The sequence below is a fragment of the Gigantopelta aegis genome, chromosome 7, assembly GCF_016097555.1.
Source record: "Gigantopelta aegis isolate Gae_Host chromosome 7, Gae_host_genome, whole genome shotgun sequence".
Taxonomy (NCBI): Eukaryota; Metazoa; Mollusca; class Gastropoda; order Neomphalida; family Peltospiridae; genus Gigantopelta; species Gigantopelta aegis.
The window spans coordinates 12,251,377-12,273,151 of NC_054705.1; the positions used below are offsets into that span (position 1 = coordinate 12,251,377).

General features: G+C 36.4%; 1 protein-coding gene across 7 annotated transcripts in view; it reads left to right on the forward strand.

Annotated features, from left to right (window-relative positions):
* LOC121377110 (protein argonaute-2-like) overlaps nt 1-21,775 on the forward strand; it is a 64,319-nt gene continuing 42,544 nt past the window's right edge. For 6 of the 7 annotated variants that reach the window (XM_041504987.1, XM_041504989.1, XM_041504993.1 and 3 more), the window contains exons 1-8: nt 3-114; nt 8,707-8,745; nt 10,544-10,588; nt 13,031-13,250; nt 14,613-14,733; nt 15,536-15,717; nt 17,727-17,863; nt 18,777-18,911. In XM_041504987.1, the coding sequence (XP_041360921.1) occupies nt 93-114; nt 8,707-8,745; nt 10,544-10,588; nt 13,031-13,250; nt 14,613-14,733; nt 15,536-15,717; nt 17,727-17,863; nt 18,777-18,911 (901 nt within the window). In that variant the 5' untranslated portion in view covers nt 3-92. Of the gene's footprint in view, nt 115-8,706; nt 8,746-10,543; nt 10,589-13,030; nt 13,251-14,612; nt 14,734-15,535; nt 15,718-17,726; nt 17,864-18,776; nt 18,912-21,775 lie in introns of all 7 variants that reach the window. The other variant, XM_041504994.1, reaches the window with a different exon arrangement.

A 21,775-nucleotide genomic window follows, 5' to 3' on the forward strand; every position in this document is an offset into this window, starting at 1 on the left:
CGTCGCCATGTTGTTTCTATTCCAGGCTACGTGAGGTGTTGTTTCACAATTTCAATAATATTTCCAGCCTCAGTCGGCTGTAGAATGCAAACATGTACCCGATAACACCTCAAGGTAAGACGTAGGTTTGTAATGGCTTTCCAAATACGGCATATGTGTCTGGTGACGCGAAATTTCATTACAACAATTGGTGTGCATAAAATTTATGAAATTCTGAAAATGTTTGAAACAATGTAGCGTTTACGCAAATATTGTAGCCCAATAGTTGTTTTTCTGGTGTTCGCTGGTGCTTTATGTGGTATTTTAGTGTTTTACGAATAAATTCTGAGATTATAATATTTTGTACGGAACAATGTGATTCATCGACATTGACATTACACAAACCGCATCCCGCTTATTGATCGAGCTAGCAGTTCTCTCCCTTTGTTTATATAAAATTCATTGGAACTCTGAGCTCATAAACTGCTACAAATCTAGAAGTAATTTTAGCATTTTGTTAATATGAATTAATTTAAATTTATGGACCATGTTTACTAGAAATTAAAATTGTTCTATTTTGATTTTTAAATAAGAAACTCTGGGTTCAAACTTAAAAGGATGGGCTATGAAAAGTTTGAAAGGTTTTGCATCAAATGAGTAGAAAATTAAAAACAAAAAATTACCACTTAACCGGCAAAAAAAAAGGCGTTGCTATTCCCCCACGCAACCAATGTTTGAGATTAACGGTATCCCAATATCCCGGGGATACCAGAATTTAATTTTGGATACCAGACTTCAATATCCCAGTATCTCACCGGGATACCATATAAATTATAATGTTTTTGTTTTTTTTAATCCTGCACTTTTATTTTTCGCTGAAACAATGAACGTCGTCATTTACTGGTGAAGTTAAGTAACAGTATTTTCGAGTCTAATGCTATGCCGTAACAATATCTCCCCCAACTCGCTATCCAGTTTAATGCTACACTGGAGCAATAGTGGTATAGCAATAGACTGGGAACCGCTAAGTCACTATTGTTTTTGTTGGATGTTTCCTCCCTTAAAATTTTATTTGAGATATTGATTCCACATCTGCAGAAAATTTATACAGGTAGGTTTATCATTAGTAATGTCAGAAACACTAATTTAGTGTTGCTAAATATTAATTTATGTCAGTATTTACTCAAAAATAGATGCAACAAATCTTTTTGCTGATTCCGTTTGACTGCGAATTTCACAAATTCCGCAATTTCGATTGCAGTGTAGCAATAGACTGAAAACAAGAACAGTGTTTTCCAAGTTTGTTATGATGTTATTTATGAATTTCATTTAAGTGGGATAGTAAAATCTCTGGTGGGATACCAGATTTTGAAATGCTAGTATCCAATTGGGATACTGCCCAAAATTTTTAATTTCGAACACTGCCAACAGTTTGAGCCCTGGAAAAGAGTGCAGCTGTATCCGGGTCGTTTCTCTCTGAAACCATTTCGAACTCTGCGTTGTTTCGCCCTTAGTGTTAGTCCTATTCACACAGGGTTGGTTCGCCCTACATTTCATTCGTACAGAGTCGTTTCGCCCCACAAAATAAATATATTTATTATAGTTTTGAAGTCTTTTTTTCTTCTGTTTATTCATTATTCATTACCAAATATTAGGTAATTTTCTGTCTTTGGATATTAATGCTTTATCAGCTGTTTACTTTCTGTCTGCTGAAGCTAGGCGAAATCAACATACTGTACTCGGCGTTTTAACCTCAGCTGGGTACGTAGTATATTTAATAAGAAACCACAGCACATCAGTAGTATGCAGTGTGACTGTTCATAAATTAATTATTAATGTGAATACATTGTCTGTATATTATCTAAGGCCTGTGCGTATTTCATGTATATGGCTTGAGTAAATGATATTGGAAATAAAAAAAATATAATATTATTTTTATTTGTAAATATAAACACGTAATGTGCGACATCTAAAAATCAATGGATATAGGATAATCAATGAATAAATGTACTTTATTAACAAAATAAAAATTAGAGCGAATTGAAACATGGGGCGAAACGACTCGGTTAGAGGTATGAATCGACCCTGCTCAAAACGACTCTGGTGAACTAGTAATATGGGCGAATCGACATGTTACCGTGCAACTTGCTGCTCTTGTTTTTAATAAACAAGGTTGTTTGTTGATGAAACAGGACATTCAGCCCTTGTGTAGAATAAGCCCAAGACATTTTGGCCCCAAGTGCAGTACAATGTATATTTAAATATGAGAGAAAAGTATTTCATTTTGTACAAATGGCCATAAATGTTCTAATAATTTGTTATTGTTATGCAGGACTAGCTCTGGCACTCAATTTTAAAAACAATTGTCAAATTTTATTGTAATTTGGCAAAATAATTTCATGTAATAACTGATATTTTGTTATAGAATAATAATTTTTGGTAGTTTTTAAGATTAATAAATATAATTTTTTGCTAACTCCAGAGCTAGACCTGTGATGTGTCATGTTTTGGAGCAACAACTCGTCAGTCTATGCTAGTTAATCCTTCTAATGGTGTCGGTGGGCTATTTCTTGTTCCAGTCAGTGCTCCACAACTGGTATATCAAAGGCTGTGGTATGTACTACCCAGTCTGTAGGATGGTGCATATAAAAGATCCCTTGCTTCTAATCAAAAAGAGTAGCCCATGAAGTGGCAACAGCGGGTTTCCTCTCTCAATATGTGTGGTCCGACGCCATATAACCGTAAATACAATGTGTTCTTTCTTTCGTTTTGTTCCTTCTATTGGTAGAAAGAACACTCTTCTTGATAAAATGACATGGCAAAGTGAGGAACCGTCAATCCAAAGAAAACCATTTATAATTAAACTAAACATGGTCACACCCACAAACATCTATCTGTTACGCTGAAAGCATAAAATTTAGAACCACAATTCAAAGTAGGCTGTCATCACAAAGTAACAAACCTTTGAACCAAATTCAACAGTTAATGTTCTAAAAAAAATAATAAAAAAGAAGAAATCCCAATTAGTGGCCAGTAAAATATGTGCCAGTAATTGACGTATATCTTTGAATTAAATGTCATAAAGCTAACTTTGGAAAAAAATATGTTAATTTTCTTCTTCTTTTTTTTTCTTACCGAACTTTGTATCTTCATTATTTTTATTTATTTTCTGTTCAGAAAGTATAATTTATTTTCATTAGTAAACATTGTAATAATTGAAAATACAGCATTAATCTCTACGTTATTGTCATGGTTTATTGATGACCTAATCCTAATACCAACATGAAAACATATTAATGGTGTCACACCAGTGAATATACATGCAGGGGACAATATTTCAAAATCTTGGGTAACGGGAAGTCGGTTCACGTGAGTTTTACTTAGGTAACCGATTGTTCGGTTACCACAATATAGTTCTAGTAACCGATAAGTTAGACATACCTAATATAAAATACTTGAACTACGGTCCTATGCTACATTGGTGGTTCAAATATATTTAAAAAAATAAACTGATTTTCAGTTTGACTTCTAATAGGGTACTTTTAATTTTAGAAATTAATTGTTCACCACATAACTAATTGGTTGTTAACGTGATTTTAATGTTGTGTAACTGACACGCGAACAGAACAACGGTTCTCGTGAAATATTGTGTTCTGTACATGTACAGTACATGTACAGTATTATTGTCACATCAGCACCTATGCAGTATTAAAGATACCGTACAAGAATGCCTGCAGTTTTAATGAAGTTGGCAATACTGTAACAATAAACATCTTTCTCAAATATACCCCCTAATGTGGGATCATCTTGTTTTGTTGTTCTTTTATTTATGCACATGTAATTTATATGTCTAATAAGGCAGGCAATAACTGTTCATACTCGCATGTGGTGATCACCATTTTGTGACACAGGTGAAGACTTGAGATAGGAGGACAGCCTATACAGATGTTTGGAATACCGTCCGGTGCATAACTTTAAATAAGAAAAGCAGGCATGGTGACAACAGCTATTAAGAACTGTTGTAAATTGCTGTGTCGCCTACAAATAAATATTGACCAGTCAAAGGGCATTGGTTGGAATGAGTGAAAAAGTCTTAAATCCAGTGAGGGGGATTGATGTTGTGACTTCTCACACCTTGGACGAGCAGAAACGTTTGCCAACTTATCTACTGAACTTAAAACGTTGCAGAAACCCCTTTATTTTCTAGGAAAATAATTACTTTATTAATTAAAATTATTTATCCAAATTGAGATAAAAGCGATAATGGTTTTCAAAATTTCCAGTTGCGTGGACCTTCCACATATTTGTGTGAAATAAACCAGTTCATTTCTTTCATTTTTAGTATTATATAGGACAGCAGGATAAATAAAAAAATAACCAGTTTAACACATCTTTAACAGGGCTAGCTCTGGCACTTGCCAAATTCACCAATTGCAAATTTTAAAAACAATTGGCTAATTTTATTTTAATTTGGCAAGATAATTTTATGAAATAACTTGATATTTTGCTAGAAAACAACTGGGTTTATGCAATTTTTAAAGTTTATTAGGTAATTTGACGAAATTTTCTGCTTACCCAGTCTTAAGATATCGGCCTTGTAGTATTCACTATTTTAACCTTCACAGGATAAAGGAGATGCCCAAGTCATTAACCAGTTACTCTGTTTGTATAAACTTTACATATTTACCAGTATATATATGATGTATGCATTTTTAATTGCTCATTAGTCCCTTACTGGTCCAACTGGAGGGGACTATAAGTTTTATCTTTCTGTCCATTTGTCTGTCTGTCCGACTGTCCCACAGAGTTTTCCAGATTCACACCCCCCCCCCCCCCCCCCAACCCAGAGCAGTGCCTCAATATACAGAGCTGAACTTTTTTGTACATCATTATTGTAAGAGTTGCAGTTCAAGTTTGTCTTCCATTGGATGTGGACCATTTTTGACAGAATTATGGCCCTTGAATGTAGGATTTTTGTTGGGCCCGATAGGGGACATGTATTACTTAGCAGTACTTACTTTCAGAATGCTTGTTGTTCACGCTTTCAACACCTGGCTTCAAAACGTGCATGGACTTCTTGTGTTTTCCAACAGTGACTCGTACATGCTAATAATAATTATGTGTCGCTAACATTTGTATTCATGAGCTATTCAATGGACACTTTAATAAACTTTCATTCTTTGGTTTTTCTTAAAAGTTCTGCCAATACATTGTATTTGATTTTTTTAATCACTTTTTTTTTTTGCAAATGGGAAGCTTTTTATATTTATGTTTTGGACAAAGTCCAGTAAAGTAGCTTATTATAATGTTAAAATTAGTAAAGTTGGAGAGAATAAAGATGGATTACTGGTAATTTGTTTCCTGTTGCCTGTAGATTTTTCTATTCACTTTACACTCTAACGTCAGCAGTCTTGTACTTGTCAAAAATACCATATTAGACACCTGGTTTAGCTTTTGATTAAATCCAGGCTTCTAGATTTTTTTTTTAAATCCACTAGCCATAGGGTCTGATTTTAAAAATTCACTAGCCACGTTGAAAAATTCACTAGCCCTACTTTACTTTAAGTTAATACAATTTTACTAAATAATAGTAATAATCAGATATGTCACCTAAACAGGGAGATAGAGCTTAAAAACACTAACAATGTGGGGAAAGGATATTCATATTCACAATGTATGATTTAAATTTTTTTAATACAGTTAAAACAAGTTTGATGGGGGACAGGTGCCCCCCTGGCTATGCCACTGTTCTTAACTTGCATTCAATATCCATCTTCAAAACATTTTGGAAATGCATCTGTTCATTAATATATATATATATATATATATATATATAGATACTGAACAAAATAAGAAACTTCAGCTAACTTTGCTTGAACATAACTTGATGAAAAAAACCCGGGGGAAATAATTGTTATATATGTGTTTAAAGAGTGTTCCATGATGCATCGTTTGGTGCAGAAATCATGGCCATAGGTTAACAGAAACTGGGAGAAATTTTGACCAAGTGTAGTAGGGGTTAAAAATAAATACACCCACTTAATAACTGATATGACCACCTCTTGAATTGACCACTGCAGTGTATCGCAGGCGCATAGAATTGACTAAAGTGTTGATTTCTGCCTGTGGAATATTGTTCCATTCCTGAATGAGCGCTTGACGAAGTACGTTGACGTTAGCGGGTGGGTTGGGACGACGCCTCAATCGTCTGTCCAGACTATCCCAGGCATGCTCGATGGGGTTGAGATCAGGCCTTTTAGTGGGCCAGTCATCAATGAAATCAATGTTATTTGTCCTAAGAAAATTTACTGTGTCTCTTAGCTGTATGAGAGGTGTCATTATCATGCTGAAAAATCGAGATGTTGGCATTGTTATGGAACAGAGGAATGATGTGATGAGCGAGAATGTCATCGCGGTAACGTTGAGTATTTAAATTGCCATCAATGACGACTAGTGGTGAACGATAACCATGGGCAATGGCTGCCCAGACTATGACAGAACCCCCACCCCCGAAACGATCTCGTTCAAGAACACAAGTCAGCATAGCGTTCATTTCTCCAACGGTAGACGCCATCACCATGTTGTAGAGAAAATCGGGATTCATCCGAAAAAAAGAACGGTATTCCAGTGTCACCGTATCCAACGAGTGTGTACACGTGCCCAATTAAGACGATTTAGACGATGACGTTGCGTTAATCGCATCTGACGTAAGGACGTTGTGCATGTAAACCGTTCTCCCGCAGACGATTACGAACAGTTTGCCCACTGATTCGGTTATTGTGAAGCCCAGGTGTGTTAGCAGCAGTAGCAGTGGCAGTTTGGAATCGATTGCGCAAATGCGTGTTCATGATATAGCGGTCTTGACCACGTGTTGTAACACGCGGACGTCCACGAGGTGTAAAGTCGTTGGTGCTTCCTGTCGTTCGAAATCTTACGCGAAGATTTCGTATCGCTCGACTAGAACTCCCAACATGCCTTGCAACGTCTTCTGTCGACATGCCAGCATCAAGCATGCCAATCGCCCGTTCGCCTAAATTATTGGGTATTCTTGGCATACTAAAAATGCTACAATGTAAAAAACATTAATTTTTTTACAAATTTTGAAGCGTTTTCGTTCACTTGACAACAATGTCAGTAAGACAAGTAAAAAAAATTGACCGAATACTACACGGACATGTCGAACCATGCATGCATGTGCAAATTGAATTTCACGTTGTCGACGATTAACAGTGCAAAAATAATCGATAAAATTCATGAATCCTGATAATACAGCTCAAGGCTAATACTACCTATATAATTTCATTACACAATGAATTCTTTAACACGACAAATACTATATGTACAAATCGGAAGTTTCTTTTTTTGTTCAGTATATATGGTATATACACATCACGGAACATTTTGTTCAGTATCGTGACACAATTCACTATTGCAAGTTTCAGATATCGCTACACATTTTAAAACACTAAACAGTAATTGCTAATGAATTTCCAATTGACTAATTTAGGGGTATGGAGCTATTGAATTAAATATTTGGTGAATGCAGCCAGTCTACAGGGGTAGAAAATGGTTAGGATTAGGGTTAAGAAAATCATACACTAATGAGAAGAGTCGTTAATTTTGTCAAACGGTTAACTGTAAAAACCCAATGGGTATGGCGCCATACCCATTTTACCCTCTGGTAAAGTCACACTTTCTACATCCGTTCGGACTAGCAGAAACCCTGTTAATCAAGATTTTGAAAACAACATTTTCCCTGCACATACATGTATCTACAACAGTTAAATATCAGAAATTTTTATTTTTTTTACCTATTTGGTGCTAAAAATGACAAGACTGAGTTACATACATATGTGCAGTCTTTGCAATTAGCCAAATACAGTGAGTGACTCCTGAAATGATGGTACTGGTAGGCGGGCAGTCACATGAAGTTTGAAATAAAATGCACTAACAATATCACTCCAGCCAGGCCAAGGCCATCAATTTAACCACCCCTAAAACTTCCAGGTGAGTGGAGTACGATCTCCGCTATGAATATACTCGAGGCAAGCTGAAGAACACTCCCCTTACATTAATGTCGGGCATGAACCGCATGAAGTTTCAGATGAAATCCATTGAATATTTTTATTGCAAGTCGATCATTTTGTAGCTCTCCTAAAACTTCACAAGTGAGTGTGGAGGGAAGTGGAATTGTTGACTTGACTGGCAAAGGGAGTTTCCTGGTGAAGACGAACATCTATTTATAGCAAAAATAAATAAAAAATAAAAATGCATGGTTTTATGCAAAGTAGTTATGTTTGTATTTTGCATTAGTGAAAAATAGTAATTATAGGTGAGATTGCAGCTTTAAGAACACACATTTAGCATTTTGTTATTTTCATCTAACAGTCATGTAACTCGCTGCTGTCTATTCCTATCAAACGTAATCTCGCTGATGCACTGTAAATGAGTAGCAAATTTCCTTTGTTTTTCCATCAAAACTAACTTAAATCCCTCCACATTATTTAGAGCATGGCAGAACTCAAACTCTTGTATTTAAAAAAAAAAAAATTCTGACAATTTTTCTTTTTCAAAATCTTTAGCAAAAAATGTCTCACTTATTGTGATAATAATACTTAAAAAAAAAACTAACAAAAAGTCGCCTCTTCTGGTTAGTGGGTAGACATGGTAGAGTTTTGTTCAGTTCAGAGACACTATCTGATTGTGTATTTTTTATTTTATTTGAAGGTGTTTCCGTATCCTCTTTTCTTGGCCCACAGCTGAATGGTAGGTATCACTTATTTATAAATCTTAAACGAATCAAAATTAATAACCGAGCTGAGAGAAAAATTAAAATAGAAGAAAATAAATGTGGTGTGACGAGGCCAGAATTAATGATGTTACATGTCTTCTGTTTTTCTTATGTCTGTCATATTTTTAAGATGTCGAGGACGACTGGATTTTTCCATGTTATGTAAAAGGTTTAAACATTTTAAAATAAAGAAAATATTGATGCATATGTAGATATAAATGTTATTTAGTTTGGGTTGGGTTTCTTTGTGAGTGGAGGTAGTATTTTGCTAAAATAAAATAAACTTTAAAACAACAGAAAAATTAACAAAAATATCTTTCTCTCCCCCCCCCCCCCCCCCCCCCCCCCCCCCCCCCCCCCCCCAATCTAAACATCTAAAACCCAAGTACATTTAAGTGAGTACATGTTTAAACTTATGTATCAAAGAAAACATTTAAAGTCATTCCATATTCCATAAACTTCACTTTGTTATACAGTGCTAGCTCTGGGTAAGCAAAACATTTTACAAAATTGTCTAATAAACTTTAAATATTGCAGAAATTGTCAGTTATTTTCAAAAAAAAAAGAGTCAATTATTACATTAAATTATTTCGCCAAACTAAAATAAAATTCGCCAACTGCTTTAAAAATTCACAATTGGCAAATATGGTGAGTGCCAGAGCTAGCCCTGTTGACAGTGTTGTACATGTATTTAAAGGCGCAGAGCCTAGTTACAGCCTGTGAAAATGGACACTAAGTTTAATTAATCTACAAAGCTGCAAAACACATTTCGATAAGGTTATAACAGAGTGAAACTAAAGTCTGTAATACTTAAACAGGGAAATGCCATCTAAAAACAGAGCTTGTCTCAGTAACCATTACTACTTAGATGAACGTGCGGTTTTAGAGACTAAGGTCTGTCTCTTTAACGGTGATTTTACTGCATATCTTTTTCATGAAACTATGAAATATCGTTTGTATTACTTTGTGCGGTCACAGTATTGTCACTTTTAGATGTTGAACATTCTGTACAATATTTTACAGTGGGTTATGAACTAGGCTACTTGTCATGAAGACAGCATGGATTTTGTTTCGAAAAACTATTTGTATTACGCATATTCTGTAACATGTATTACACTTCGTTTTATAAATTTTGCCGAATTTGTGCACAATTTCAACAGATTTAAAAATGAAACTTACATGCTCAAAACAAAAAGCAATCAAACAGTTGACACAATTGTATAATTTAAAATGTTACCAAATATGGGAAGTTTACAGGTACTAATTCATGTTAAAGTATTGTATTTATGTAAGCCATCTTTATATGTTTTTCACAGTTCCCAATTCTGAGTTCTGCCATTATTTCAATATCATTAAATTCAAGTAATAATCGTTTAGCATCATCATACCATGGACTTTCATTATGCTTTTTCATTTCATCTTATCTCAGATTGTGCTTCTGAATCGAACCAGTCATCGTTTTGCATATGCATGAAATGGAAAGGGGCCTATACTCTGTATATTGCATGTAGACAGTTTTGTGTTTGATACGTATATGCTTTAACAAATCATATATATATATATATATATATATATATATATATATATAAGCTTGTCTTTTGGGCTGGCGCTTCTTCCCAAGTTGATACAAAAATCTCCAGTTTGTCCCAATGAGCTTTTTATGTTCAGTTGCTTTTTGTAGAATTAGTGGGGGTTTTGTTTTCTTGTGTGATTTTGCAGAGTTGAAATGAAATTGCTAGGCAAGTGATAATACGTTTTGTTTGTGTGTTTCAGGACAGCCACCTATGCAGTTTACCTTCCCACCAATACAGCAAGAACGTAAGTACCCTACTTCCACAACAAGAAAAGAAAGAAATGTTTTATATAACGATGCACTCAACACATTTTATTTACGGTTATATGGTGTCAGACCAGGGGTGGGGAAAAGCCCTTTTCTCCCGGTCTGGGACCGATTCTCAATATCTGAGACCGAAATTATTTTTTAAAAACGTGTGTTTGCCGGTCCCACTTTTATCATTCTTGTCGGTCCGAAGCACCTGTCCATTTCTATTATTGGAACAAATTCTTATCCGTCAAATGGACCGGCCTGCCCAGACATCGGTATCTCGTGCATGATTTAAAATAATAAATAAATAGTGGTCAATATGGCTAGTTGCAAGACGTCTGTGATTTTGAAGTCTGCCTAAGTATATATCGTCAGTCACTGAAGTCGGACCTACAGTACTACCTGTCAGTAGTGTCAATCCACAGCCACTAGGCTAGACATTAATTTTGTCAAAGTTGCTGAGCCGGTCAAGAGATTAAACAGACGTTAACAATAACACCATTCTTGGTGAGAGAGCCATCACGGTATTACACTCCAATTAAAACAAAGGACCCAGAGTTTGCAACTGGTTACAATCAACACCTCTGTACGGAGCTTTGTCGGGTCGAGTGTCCCAGTCCGAAGCAAGAGACTTTTGTGCAATACAAACTGATTGAAATAGCATAACATATACTGAAATAATCTATAAATGTATTTATTGTTGACTGTTCAATGTAGTCAATCCAATAATTATAAAGGATTTTAAAATTAACAAAAGGTTTCCACTTTTTTGTTAACAAATGGGAGTAAGCAGAACAGCTACATGTATTGGTTATCTCAAGAGCCAGTAGAGGTCAGATTTCGTCCAATCAGTGATGACGTTATTAATCTCTTTGTCTAAACATGTGCTAGCTCAGGCTGTCAAACGCTTCAACGGTGCGATCTTTTATTAATTTTCAGGACAGTACTGAATACTCGTACTTTTTATACATATATGGGATTTAAATTCATAACTTTTATTCCTTTTTTATATTATTTATTCCATTATGTAAAATATATACAATTTGTGGGTTTTTTTTTTTTTTTTACTGATGTGATTAAAAAAAAGAGGTTTTTTTTTTTTCCTTTCTTTTTCCCTCCTCTCCCCAACTCCGTTAATGATGACATCAAGCGGGACTGATTGACAATTTTATTTTTCCCCACCCCTGTGTCAGACATATGGTTAAGGACCACACAGAGTTTGAGAGGAAACCCGCTGTCGCCACTTCATGGCCTACTCTTTCCGATTAGCAGCAAGGAATCTTTTATTTGCACTTACAACAGGCAGGATAGCACAAACCATGGCCTTTGTTTAACCAGTTATGGATCACTGGTCTGCAAGTGGTTTACTCCTACCCATTGAGCCTTGCGGAGCACTCACTCAGGGTTTGGAGTCGGTATCCGGATTAAAAATCCCATGCCTCGACTGGGATCCGAACTCAGTACCTACCAGCCTGTAGACCTATGGCCTAACCACAACGCCACCGAGGCCGGTGCGTACATCCTGATGCCCGATCGATCTAGGATCGATTCCCGTCGGTGGGCCCATTGGGCTATTTCTTGTTCCTCCAGCCAGTGCTTCACAACTGGTGTAACCAGGGCTAGCTCTGAGTCGGCAGAAAATTTCGCCAAATTATCTATAAAACTAAAATCTATAAAAAAAATATATATCAGTTATTACATTAAATTTTGTTTGTGTGTTTCAGGACAGCCACCTATGCAGTTTACCTTCCCACCAGTACATTAAATTATTTCAAATTAAAAGAAAATTCGCCAATTGTTTTGGCGAGTGCCAGAGCTAGCCCTGGTAACCAAGGCCATTTTACTGTTATATGACCTCAGACATATGGTTACGGACCACACATGTATTGATGGAGGAAACCTGCTGTCGTTACTTGCGTCCTACCCCTTCTCATTCGGTTTTTAAAAACAGCCTGCCTAGACTGATTTAGGTGTGCTATTTTTAAACCCGCCTGCATATTTTAAATGCACAAAAATTTGTCGAATTGTCTACTAAACTTCAAAAAAAAAAAAAAAAAAAAAATTATTTTCTCACAAAATGTCAATTATTACATGAAATTATTTTACCAAATTAAAATAAATTTTGTCATTTTTTTTCTTCTAAAATTGGCGAATTTGGTGACTGACAGAAGGTAGCCCTGACATAGGCAGTCATTTTAGTAAACTGGAACCTAACCAACTGTTTTTGATTTGTACAATATGTAGGGTGTTTTTAGTTTTTTTTCATTATTTAATTATAATATATAGGCAGTAATTTCTATAAACTGGACACCCAATAGCCAATTTCTGTTTTTGTACTGGAGTGTAGCTAAACACATATTGGTTTTTTGGTTTGTACAGTATGCATTTTGTTTTTCATTATCATTGTTGTTTATTTGTTGTTACTTTTGTTCCAGCACTGGGCCCACCAGGCCAACCGTTTCCACCACCTGTAGGCCTCCCCCCGACAGTAACACCACCGGCAGACTTCGTGTGTCCACAGCGTCCAAACCGAGGCACAGAGGGAAGACCCATTCTCCTGCGTGCTAACCACTTCCAAGTGCGCGTGCCCAAGGGATTCATACACCATTACGATGTCTCCATCACACCAGATAAATGTCCCAGGAGGGTCAACAGGTACAGTTTCACATCTTAAACACTGTCTCTGTCTCTCTCTCTCTCTCTCTCTCTCTCTCTCTCTCTCTCTCTCTCTCTCTCTCTCTCTCTCTCTCTCTCTCTCTCTCTCTCTCATTCATACACAGGCACACACAGGAATTATTACTAAATAAAAAATAAAAAAAAGTATTTTATTTTGATATGCATTGAGCTGAACATCTATAGATATAAAAGCATCTATAAGTGAAACCGAATAAGTTTACACTTGGTATAACATTTAATTCTGCAGGATTTAATGTGAAAAATAACTAGACTTGGCCTTGGAATCTACATTGTCTGGGGTGTGTGTAATTGATAAAAGGGATGTAAGCGATAAAAGGGGCAGATCACTCATAGCTATAGGTTTTAGGTTAAGATTTTTGGGTATGCTTGAACCATAATTGGATATAAACAAAAATAAGTTTTAAAAAAAGAAGAAAAAAAGGATTTTTGAGCTAAGGGGAGTAAGCAATAAAAGGGGCAGGTTACTTGTGACTAAGTCTCATGTTAAGATGTTTAGTCTAAGGGGATTAAGCAATAAAAGGGGCAGATTACTTGTGACTAAGTCTCATGTTAAGATGTTTAGTCTAAGGGGAGTAAGCAATAAAAGGGGCAGGTTACTTGTGACTAAGTCTCATGTTAAGATGTTTAGTCTAAGGGGATTAAGCAATAAAAGGGGCAGGTTACTTGTGACTAAGTCATGTTAAGATGTTTAGTCTAAGGGGAGTAAGCAATAAAAGGGGCAGGTTACTTGTGACTAAGTCTCGTGTTAAGATGTTTAGTCTAAGGGGATTAAGCAATAAAAGGGGCAGGTTACTTGTGACTAAGTCTCGTGTTAAGATGTTTAGTCTAAGGGGAGTAAGCAATAAAAGGGGCAGGTTACTTGTGACTAAGTCTCGTGTTAAGATGTTTAGTCTAAGGGGATTAAGCAATAAAAGGGGCAGGTTACTTGTGACTAAGTCTCGTGTTAAGATGTTTAGTCTAAGGGGAGTAAGCAATAAAAGGGGCAGGTTACTTGTGACTAAGTCTCGTGTTAAGATGTTTAGTCTAAGGGGAGTAAGCAATAAAAGGGGCAGGTTACTTGTGACTAAGTCTCGTGTTAAGATGTTTAGTCTAAGGGGAGTAAGCAATAAAAGGGGCAGGTTACTTGTGACTAAGTCTCGTGTTAAGATGTTTAGTCTAAGGGGAGTAAGCAATAAAAGGGGCAGGTTACTTGTGACTAAGTCTCGTGTTAAGATGTTTAGTCTAAGGGGAGTAAGCAATAAAAAGGGGCAGGTTACTCATGGCTGTAGGTCTCATGTTAAGTTGTTTGTTTATTTGTGTAATGTATTTGTTTGTCTGTAGAGAGATCATTGAAACCATGGTTCAGAGTTATGGACAGAAGATCTTTATGGGTCAGAAACCAGTCTTCGACGGACGGAAGAATCTATACAGTCGGGATCCCCTTCCAATAGGCAGAGAGCGGGTAAGGACAAGATACAAGACCCATAAAACTTTACTTTCTTCACTTTCCCAGGGATAGCTCTGGCACTTAAGAATTCTCCAACTGCAAATTTTAAAATGTTATTTTAATTTGGCAAAATAAATTATGTAATAATTGATATTTTGTTGGAAAATAGCGATAGATTTTGCGTTTTTGAGATAATTTGGTGAAATGTTCTGATCACCCAGAGCTAGGGCTGCTTTCCCGTCCCAACCAGTGCCCCACTACTGATATATCAAAGGCTTGTCTGTGGAATGTGCATATTGACTCTCGGAAACTTCCTAAACTCTCAGTTGTCGACTTGTCCAGCTACTTTTACATTTAGTTGACATACACTTGCGGTGCACTTTTTGAAATGAGAAAAAACCCAATCAGTTGAATGGATCATGCAAGGTGATTCGATCCTGTGACGCAAGCATTTCAAGCGAGGAGCCGGACGTAACCCAGTGGTACAGCGTTCGCTCGATGTGTGGCTGGTGTGGGATCGATCCCCGTCGGTGGACCCATTGGGCTATTTCTTGTTCCAGCCAGTGCACCACGACTGGTATAGCATAGGCCGTGGTATGTGCTATCCTGTCTGTGGGATGGTGCATATAAACGATCCCTTGCTGCTAATCGAGAAGAGTAGCCCATGAAGTGGCAACAGCGGGTTTCCTCCCTCAATATCTGTGTGGCCCTTAACCGTATGTCTGACGCCATATAACCGTAAATAAAATGTGTTGAGTGCGTCGTTAAATAAAACATTTCTTTCTTTTTTTCAACTGTTGTTTGGGTCTGATTTCAGGTCGAGCTTGAAGTAACACTCCCAGGCGAAGGTCGAGATCGTGTCTTCAAGGTGGGCATTAAATGGGTTGCCCAGGTCAGCCTGTTTTCTTTGGAGGAGGCGCTAGAAGGCCGAGTACGGCAGATTCCGATCGATGCAATACAGGCCTTAGACGTAGTGATGAGACACCTACCTAGTATGACGTAAGTTACCTTGTTACTCTTATCCTTCGAACTACTGAATTAATTTTTGACAAAAAAGCACATTGGGTACACATACAGAACTTCACACGTGGTTTTTGCTTCCTATTTATTGCACAAGTTTGTGTAGCGGTTGAGTGATATGTTCTTTCACAAAATAAACGAGTGCAATAAATAGTAAGCGAAAACAACGTATGTGAAGTTCTGTATTTATTACATACCTTCTTTTATGTTTTACAAAAATGAATTTTAATTTAACGTTATATCAGCACTTTGTTAAATCCATTATCAAAACTCCTTTTATGAATTCATTTAACCTTCTGACTACTGCAGGCGAGATATCTCGCCCGACGTCACGTCAGTCGATATACTGTACACTGTATACAGTGCATTCCCCAATTCATATTTCCCGCCGTTTTGCACACGACACTCACCGGAAACGGAAATATAATTAAAAAAAAAATATTTTTTTTCAAAATGGTGGTTTTTGTTTTGATTTTTTCAATTGAAAATACCTTGAAATTTTGAGTTCAAAAAGTGGTTTTCGGCAAGTATTTTCACTTGACAACAATGGCGGCACGTCGCAGTAATTTTCAGGGATCGATAGCTGATTGTAACAGCTAATTTGATAATAAATTTGATCGTTTTACCAACAACGAAAATTACCAAATATTGCAATATGAATCGTAGTTCGGGTTTTAAAAAAAATTCTGGTCAGAAAACCACTGTTATCGTGAATAATGGACATAAATACTGGACAGCTGGCCACAAATGCCCGTAAGTAAACGCAACGTTTCCGATTTTTTGCCTAATTTTAATCACCATTAGCTGATCTAAAATAATAAAAATTACAAAAAAAGACACGAAAATAATACTTACCGATTCATATATGAAATTTATTTCATGTATTTATGAAACATTTAAGTGAATATATGTGTCAAAATTATAAACTTGTACCCACTCAACGTGGTTTTTGTTAAAAATTAATCCAGTAGTCTAAAGGTTAACATTAAGAATCATACTCTGCTGCAGCCTTATGTAATGTTTCAAATACGATATGACGTCATTTGTAAATCATATATGACGTAAGTAAATAAAAGGCACCAACTGCAGTAAAAAGAAAAAGGGAATTCCCCATTTAAAAGTTCCGGTACAGATTGCACATATGTGTGATACAAGATAAATTTATTACACTGTTTCAAAAGGCCTTTATCACTATAGTAAGATTGAATAGGTATGTAATAAAAATGCTTAACTTCTAACATTTTTAATAAAAATTGTTTAATAAAAACTTTACTTAAATGTTGTTACGAAGTTATTTTTAATGAGCACCTGAAATAATGTTTGAACTTTAAAGGTTTTTTCTAATATGTATGATATTTTAGAGCAGTTAATGTTGTTTAACATGACACAAAATATTTATATAAAGTCATGTTTACTTGTGCGTTTGTGTTCAGATGTCTGGTATTTATGGCAGTTATTCACAGTCACTGACGGCAATCTTTTAAAAAGTAAACTGATTCATATTCATGTTCATGTATTTTGTCAAATTTATTATCAAATAACTTGTCACAGTTGGGTATCAGTTCCTCAAAATTACTACGACATTCTGCCGTTTTTGTCAAGAAAACATACTCGCCGGAAATCACTTTTTCAACTCTTAAATTCTTAAATATTTATCATACAAATAAGAAAAAGTAGACATTTTTATTTGCATGCAAACATTCTTCACATGGCAGAATTTTTGTGCATTTGTGAAAACAACTGTGGTTCATTATTTGTTGATTCGTTACAATACTTGTCATTTTGTTATTTACATCATTAAATTTAAGAACATTCCACAACATCTTACCATAGAATAATCTGTTGTTATTATTTTTTGCCATATTTAAAGAAAAAAGCCTAAAATGTCTCCCCACCATTAATTATTTTTGTTGAGTAAACATTTCCTAAAAAACCCAAAAACATTATTGATGTGGTGGATACTGACGTAAGTGATTGTATATTTCCAGTTACACGCCTGTGGGTCGTTCGTTCTTCTCGCCCCCCGAAGGTTACGAGCACCCCCTGGGTGGTGGACGCGAAGTCTGGTTTGGTTTCCACCAGAGTGTGCGACCTTCACACTGGAAGATGATGCTCAACATAGACGGTTTGTATTCTTTTGTCTCGCCGTTATGAAGTTAAAAGGCGAGACATAGTTTTTATTTTACTAGCGGCAGCGATGGTGTCGAATTTTGCGGTAAAAGTTTCTTATTTAGATCAGTTTCTGGGACGGGAAGTAGCTCAGTGGTAAAACACTTGCTTGATGCATTGGGCTATTTCTCGTTCCAGCCTGTGCATCAAGGCTGTGGTATGTGCTATCCTGTCTGTGGGATGGTGCATATAAAAGTTCCCTTGCTACTAATGGTAACATGTAGCGGGCTACTAATGGTAACGTAGCGGGTTTCCTCTTATGTTTTGTCAATATGACCATATGTTTGACATCCAATAGATGATGATTATTAAATCAGTGTGCTCTAGTGGTGTTGTTAAACAAAACAGACTTGGATCACTTTCTCATAAATTAGTTGTAGATCAATGAAATTTGTTTGATGGAACTTGATCCTATGTATGTTCTTCACAGTGCATGGAAAAAGTTCATGGTAGGCTTGATATTTTAATTCCACAGAATTCTCGTTCTACATACTTAAACAAATATTTGTCTAAGACTTTTCATATTCCCTGTCCAAACCTTACATGGTTTTGGCTGATGCACGTCTTACATTCTCAATGGGGACTGTCATTTTAGACCGTTGTTCAACCCTAACACTAAGGCAAATCTCACTACTCCACCACCAATGTTGAATTATTGTAACAAAAAAATTCATTATTACGTATGTGTTTGTCAGCATTTTAATTGTATTTTTTCACATTGTTGTACAAATGTAGAGTTGGATTTTATTTTATTTTTTAAATGTGCATTGAAATGAACATCTATGGATCGAACTGTCAGTGACATTGAACATTTGTTGTGGTAGATGAGTAATTTATGTTTGCGGAATTCTTGTGTGTGTTTCTTTCAGTATCGGCCACAGCGTTTTACAAGGCTCAGCCTGTGATTGAGTTCATGTGTGAAGTTCTCGACATCCCAGACATCAACGATCAAAAACGTCCTCTCACCGACTCCCAGCGTGTCAAGTTCACCAAGGAAATAAAAGGTATTAAGAAGGGCTTGTGTTACTCTTACACAGTAGTTCTATCATGTCCGTGGGGTCTGTTTAGGATCGATCCCTGTCGGTGGCCCCATTAGGCTATTTCTCGTTCCAGCCAGTGCACCACGACTGGTATAACAAAGGCTGTGGTATGTACTATTCTGTCTGTGGGATGGTGCATATAAAAGATCCCTTGCTGCTAATCGAAAAAAGTAGCCCATGAAGTGGCAACAGCGTGGTTTCCTCTATATATATCTTTGTGGTCCTTAACCATATGTCTGATGCCATATAACCGTAAATAAAATGTGTTGAGTGCGTCATTAAATAAAAAATAAAATAAAATAACAAACAAACTTTCTATCATGTCCTTGGGACATTTAAAAGATCCCTTGCTGCTATTCGAAAAGAGTAGCCCATTGCATGGCGGCAGTGGGTTTCCTCTCATTATCTGACAGGCCTCGGTGGTGTCGTGGTTAGGCCATCAGTCTACAGGCTGGTAGGTACTGGGTTCGGATCCCAGTCGAGGCATGGGATTTTTAATCCAGATACCAACTCCAAACCCTGAGAGCTCCGCAAGGCTCAATGGGTAGGTGTAAAGCACTTGCACCGACCAGTGATCCATAACTGGTTCAACAAAGGCCATGGTTTGTGCTATCCTGCCTGTGGGAAGCACAAATAAAAGATCCCTTGCTGCTAATTGGAAAGAGTAGCCCATGTAGTGGCGACAGCGGGTTTCCTCTCAAAATCTGTGTGATCCTTAACCATATGTCTGACGCCATATAACCGTAAATAAAAATGTGTTGAGTGTGTCATTAAATAAAACATTTCTTTCTTTTTTTCTCTCATTATCTTTAATGTCCTTACAATATGTCCGATGCTGTATAACCTTAATTAAAATGGGGTGTGGGATGTAGCCCAATTGTAAAAAGCATGCTTGATGTGTGGTCAATTTAGGATCAATCCCTGTCGGTGGGCCCATTTGGCTATTTCTTGTTGCAGCCAGTGCACCATGACTGGTATATTAAAGGCTATCCTGTTTATAGGTGCATATAAAAGAAAAATGTGATTGGTTTCCTCTCTAACACTATATGTCAGGGTTATCAAATGTTAGACATCTAATAGGCATATGGTTAATAAACTGATGCACTCCAGTGGTATCGTTAAACAAAAAAACCCATTAAGTTTTTCCTGTCTGTGGGATGTTGCATTTAAAAGATCCCTTGCTGCTAATTGGACAGAGTAGCCCTTTGTGTGGTGTTGAGTGTGTCGTTAAATAAAACATTCCTTCTCTAATTTTATGGGACCGGCCTCGGTAGTGTCGTGGTTAGGCCATCGGTCTACAGGCTGGTAGGTTCTGGGTTCCGATCCCAGTCCAGGCATGGGATTTTTAATCAAGATACTGACTCCAAACCCTGAGTGAGTGCTTCGCAAGGCTCAATGGGTAGGGGTAAATCACTTGCACCGACCAGTGATCCATAACTGGTTCAACAAAGGCCATGGTTTGTGCTATCCTGCCTGTGGGAAGCGCAAATAAAAGATCCCTTGCTGCTAATCGGAAAGAGTAGCCCATGTAGTGGCGACAGCGGGTTTCCTCTCTCAATCTGTGTGGTCCTTAACCATATGTCTGATGCCATATAACCGTAAATAAATAAAAACTTTCTTTCTTTCTTTCCTTTCATATGCAGCAAGTTGAAATGTAATATATGTAAAAACAAAAACTAACAAACAACCATTGTGCAAGCCATTTTCTGTTAACCCATTCAGTGTTTATTCCAGAAAGAAATTTTTGGTTATGGTGCTATGGAATTGAATGTTTGAATGTAACCACAGTCAAAAGAGGGGGTATGGGGGGGGGGGGGGGGGGCTCCCCCAGAAAGAAAATGGATTAAATTTAGGGCTAGGGTTAAGAAAATCATACAGTAATTAGTTAGATTAAGTAATTAAATAGAGTAATTAATTTTGTCAAAAAGTTAACTGGCCCATACCCATTTTACTCTGTGGCAGAAACCCTGCCATTAAATTTAGGACATAATTTTCATGGTCAAGGCAGGTACAATTTGTTTTGAATCTACATTTCTTGTATAAGATAGTAAAATTATATTAATATATTGTTAATATATGTATTAAGAATGAGGCCTAGCTGGTTAGAAAATGGGTGGTTAATTAATCCATTTTGTTTTCATAAAAGGAAAGCATCAAAATACACTATATATATCTTGAAAATAATGGTTAATTATATTGCATTGGGGTTGGTAAACACTAGAATGCATGTTTTTATTAGTAGGTATGGTAAAAGATCATACCACGTAGACAAAATGCTGAGTTGTTTTTCCTAAGTTTACTTTAGTTTTTGTTACATTAGTTGAATAAAAGTTAGCATTTGTTCTAGCAGTAAAAGCAGTGGAAGCTATCAGTGTTTTGTTAGTTGGTAGTAAATCCATCCATCCATTTCTTATGCAAAGCCCTGCAAAAATGACGTGATGTGGAGCTAACGTTGTAAACTTGTTGACTGTTTCGTTTGTCCAGAATGCATTAAAGTTTGTTTTGTTGTTCATTACATGATTACTTTCTGTTGACATAAAATCGTGCATTCACTCTAACATACGTTCTCCACATGTTAATATTTCAGGGCTCGCACTGGAAGTTTTTTTGGTTTAGCCAATTTTCAGAAATGTAGTCTATTTTCTTGAAAATTATTAAAATGTGGTTAATTTGAGGAATATTTTATTAGCCAAAGACTAATTTTGTAACCATTTTGAATAAAAATTAGCAATTGGCTCATTTGGCAATGTACAGGGTGAGCCCTGCATTTGTTTTCTTGTTTGTCTTTCTAGTTTGTATGTTATTCTTGGTAGTTTTATTGGCTACAA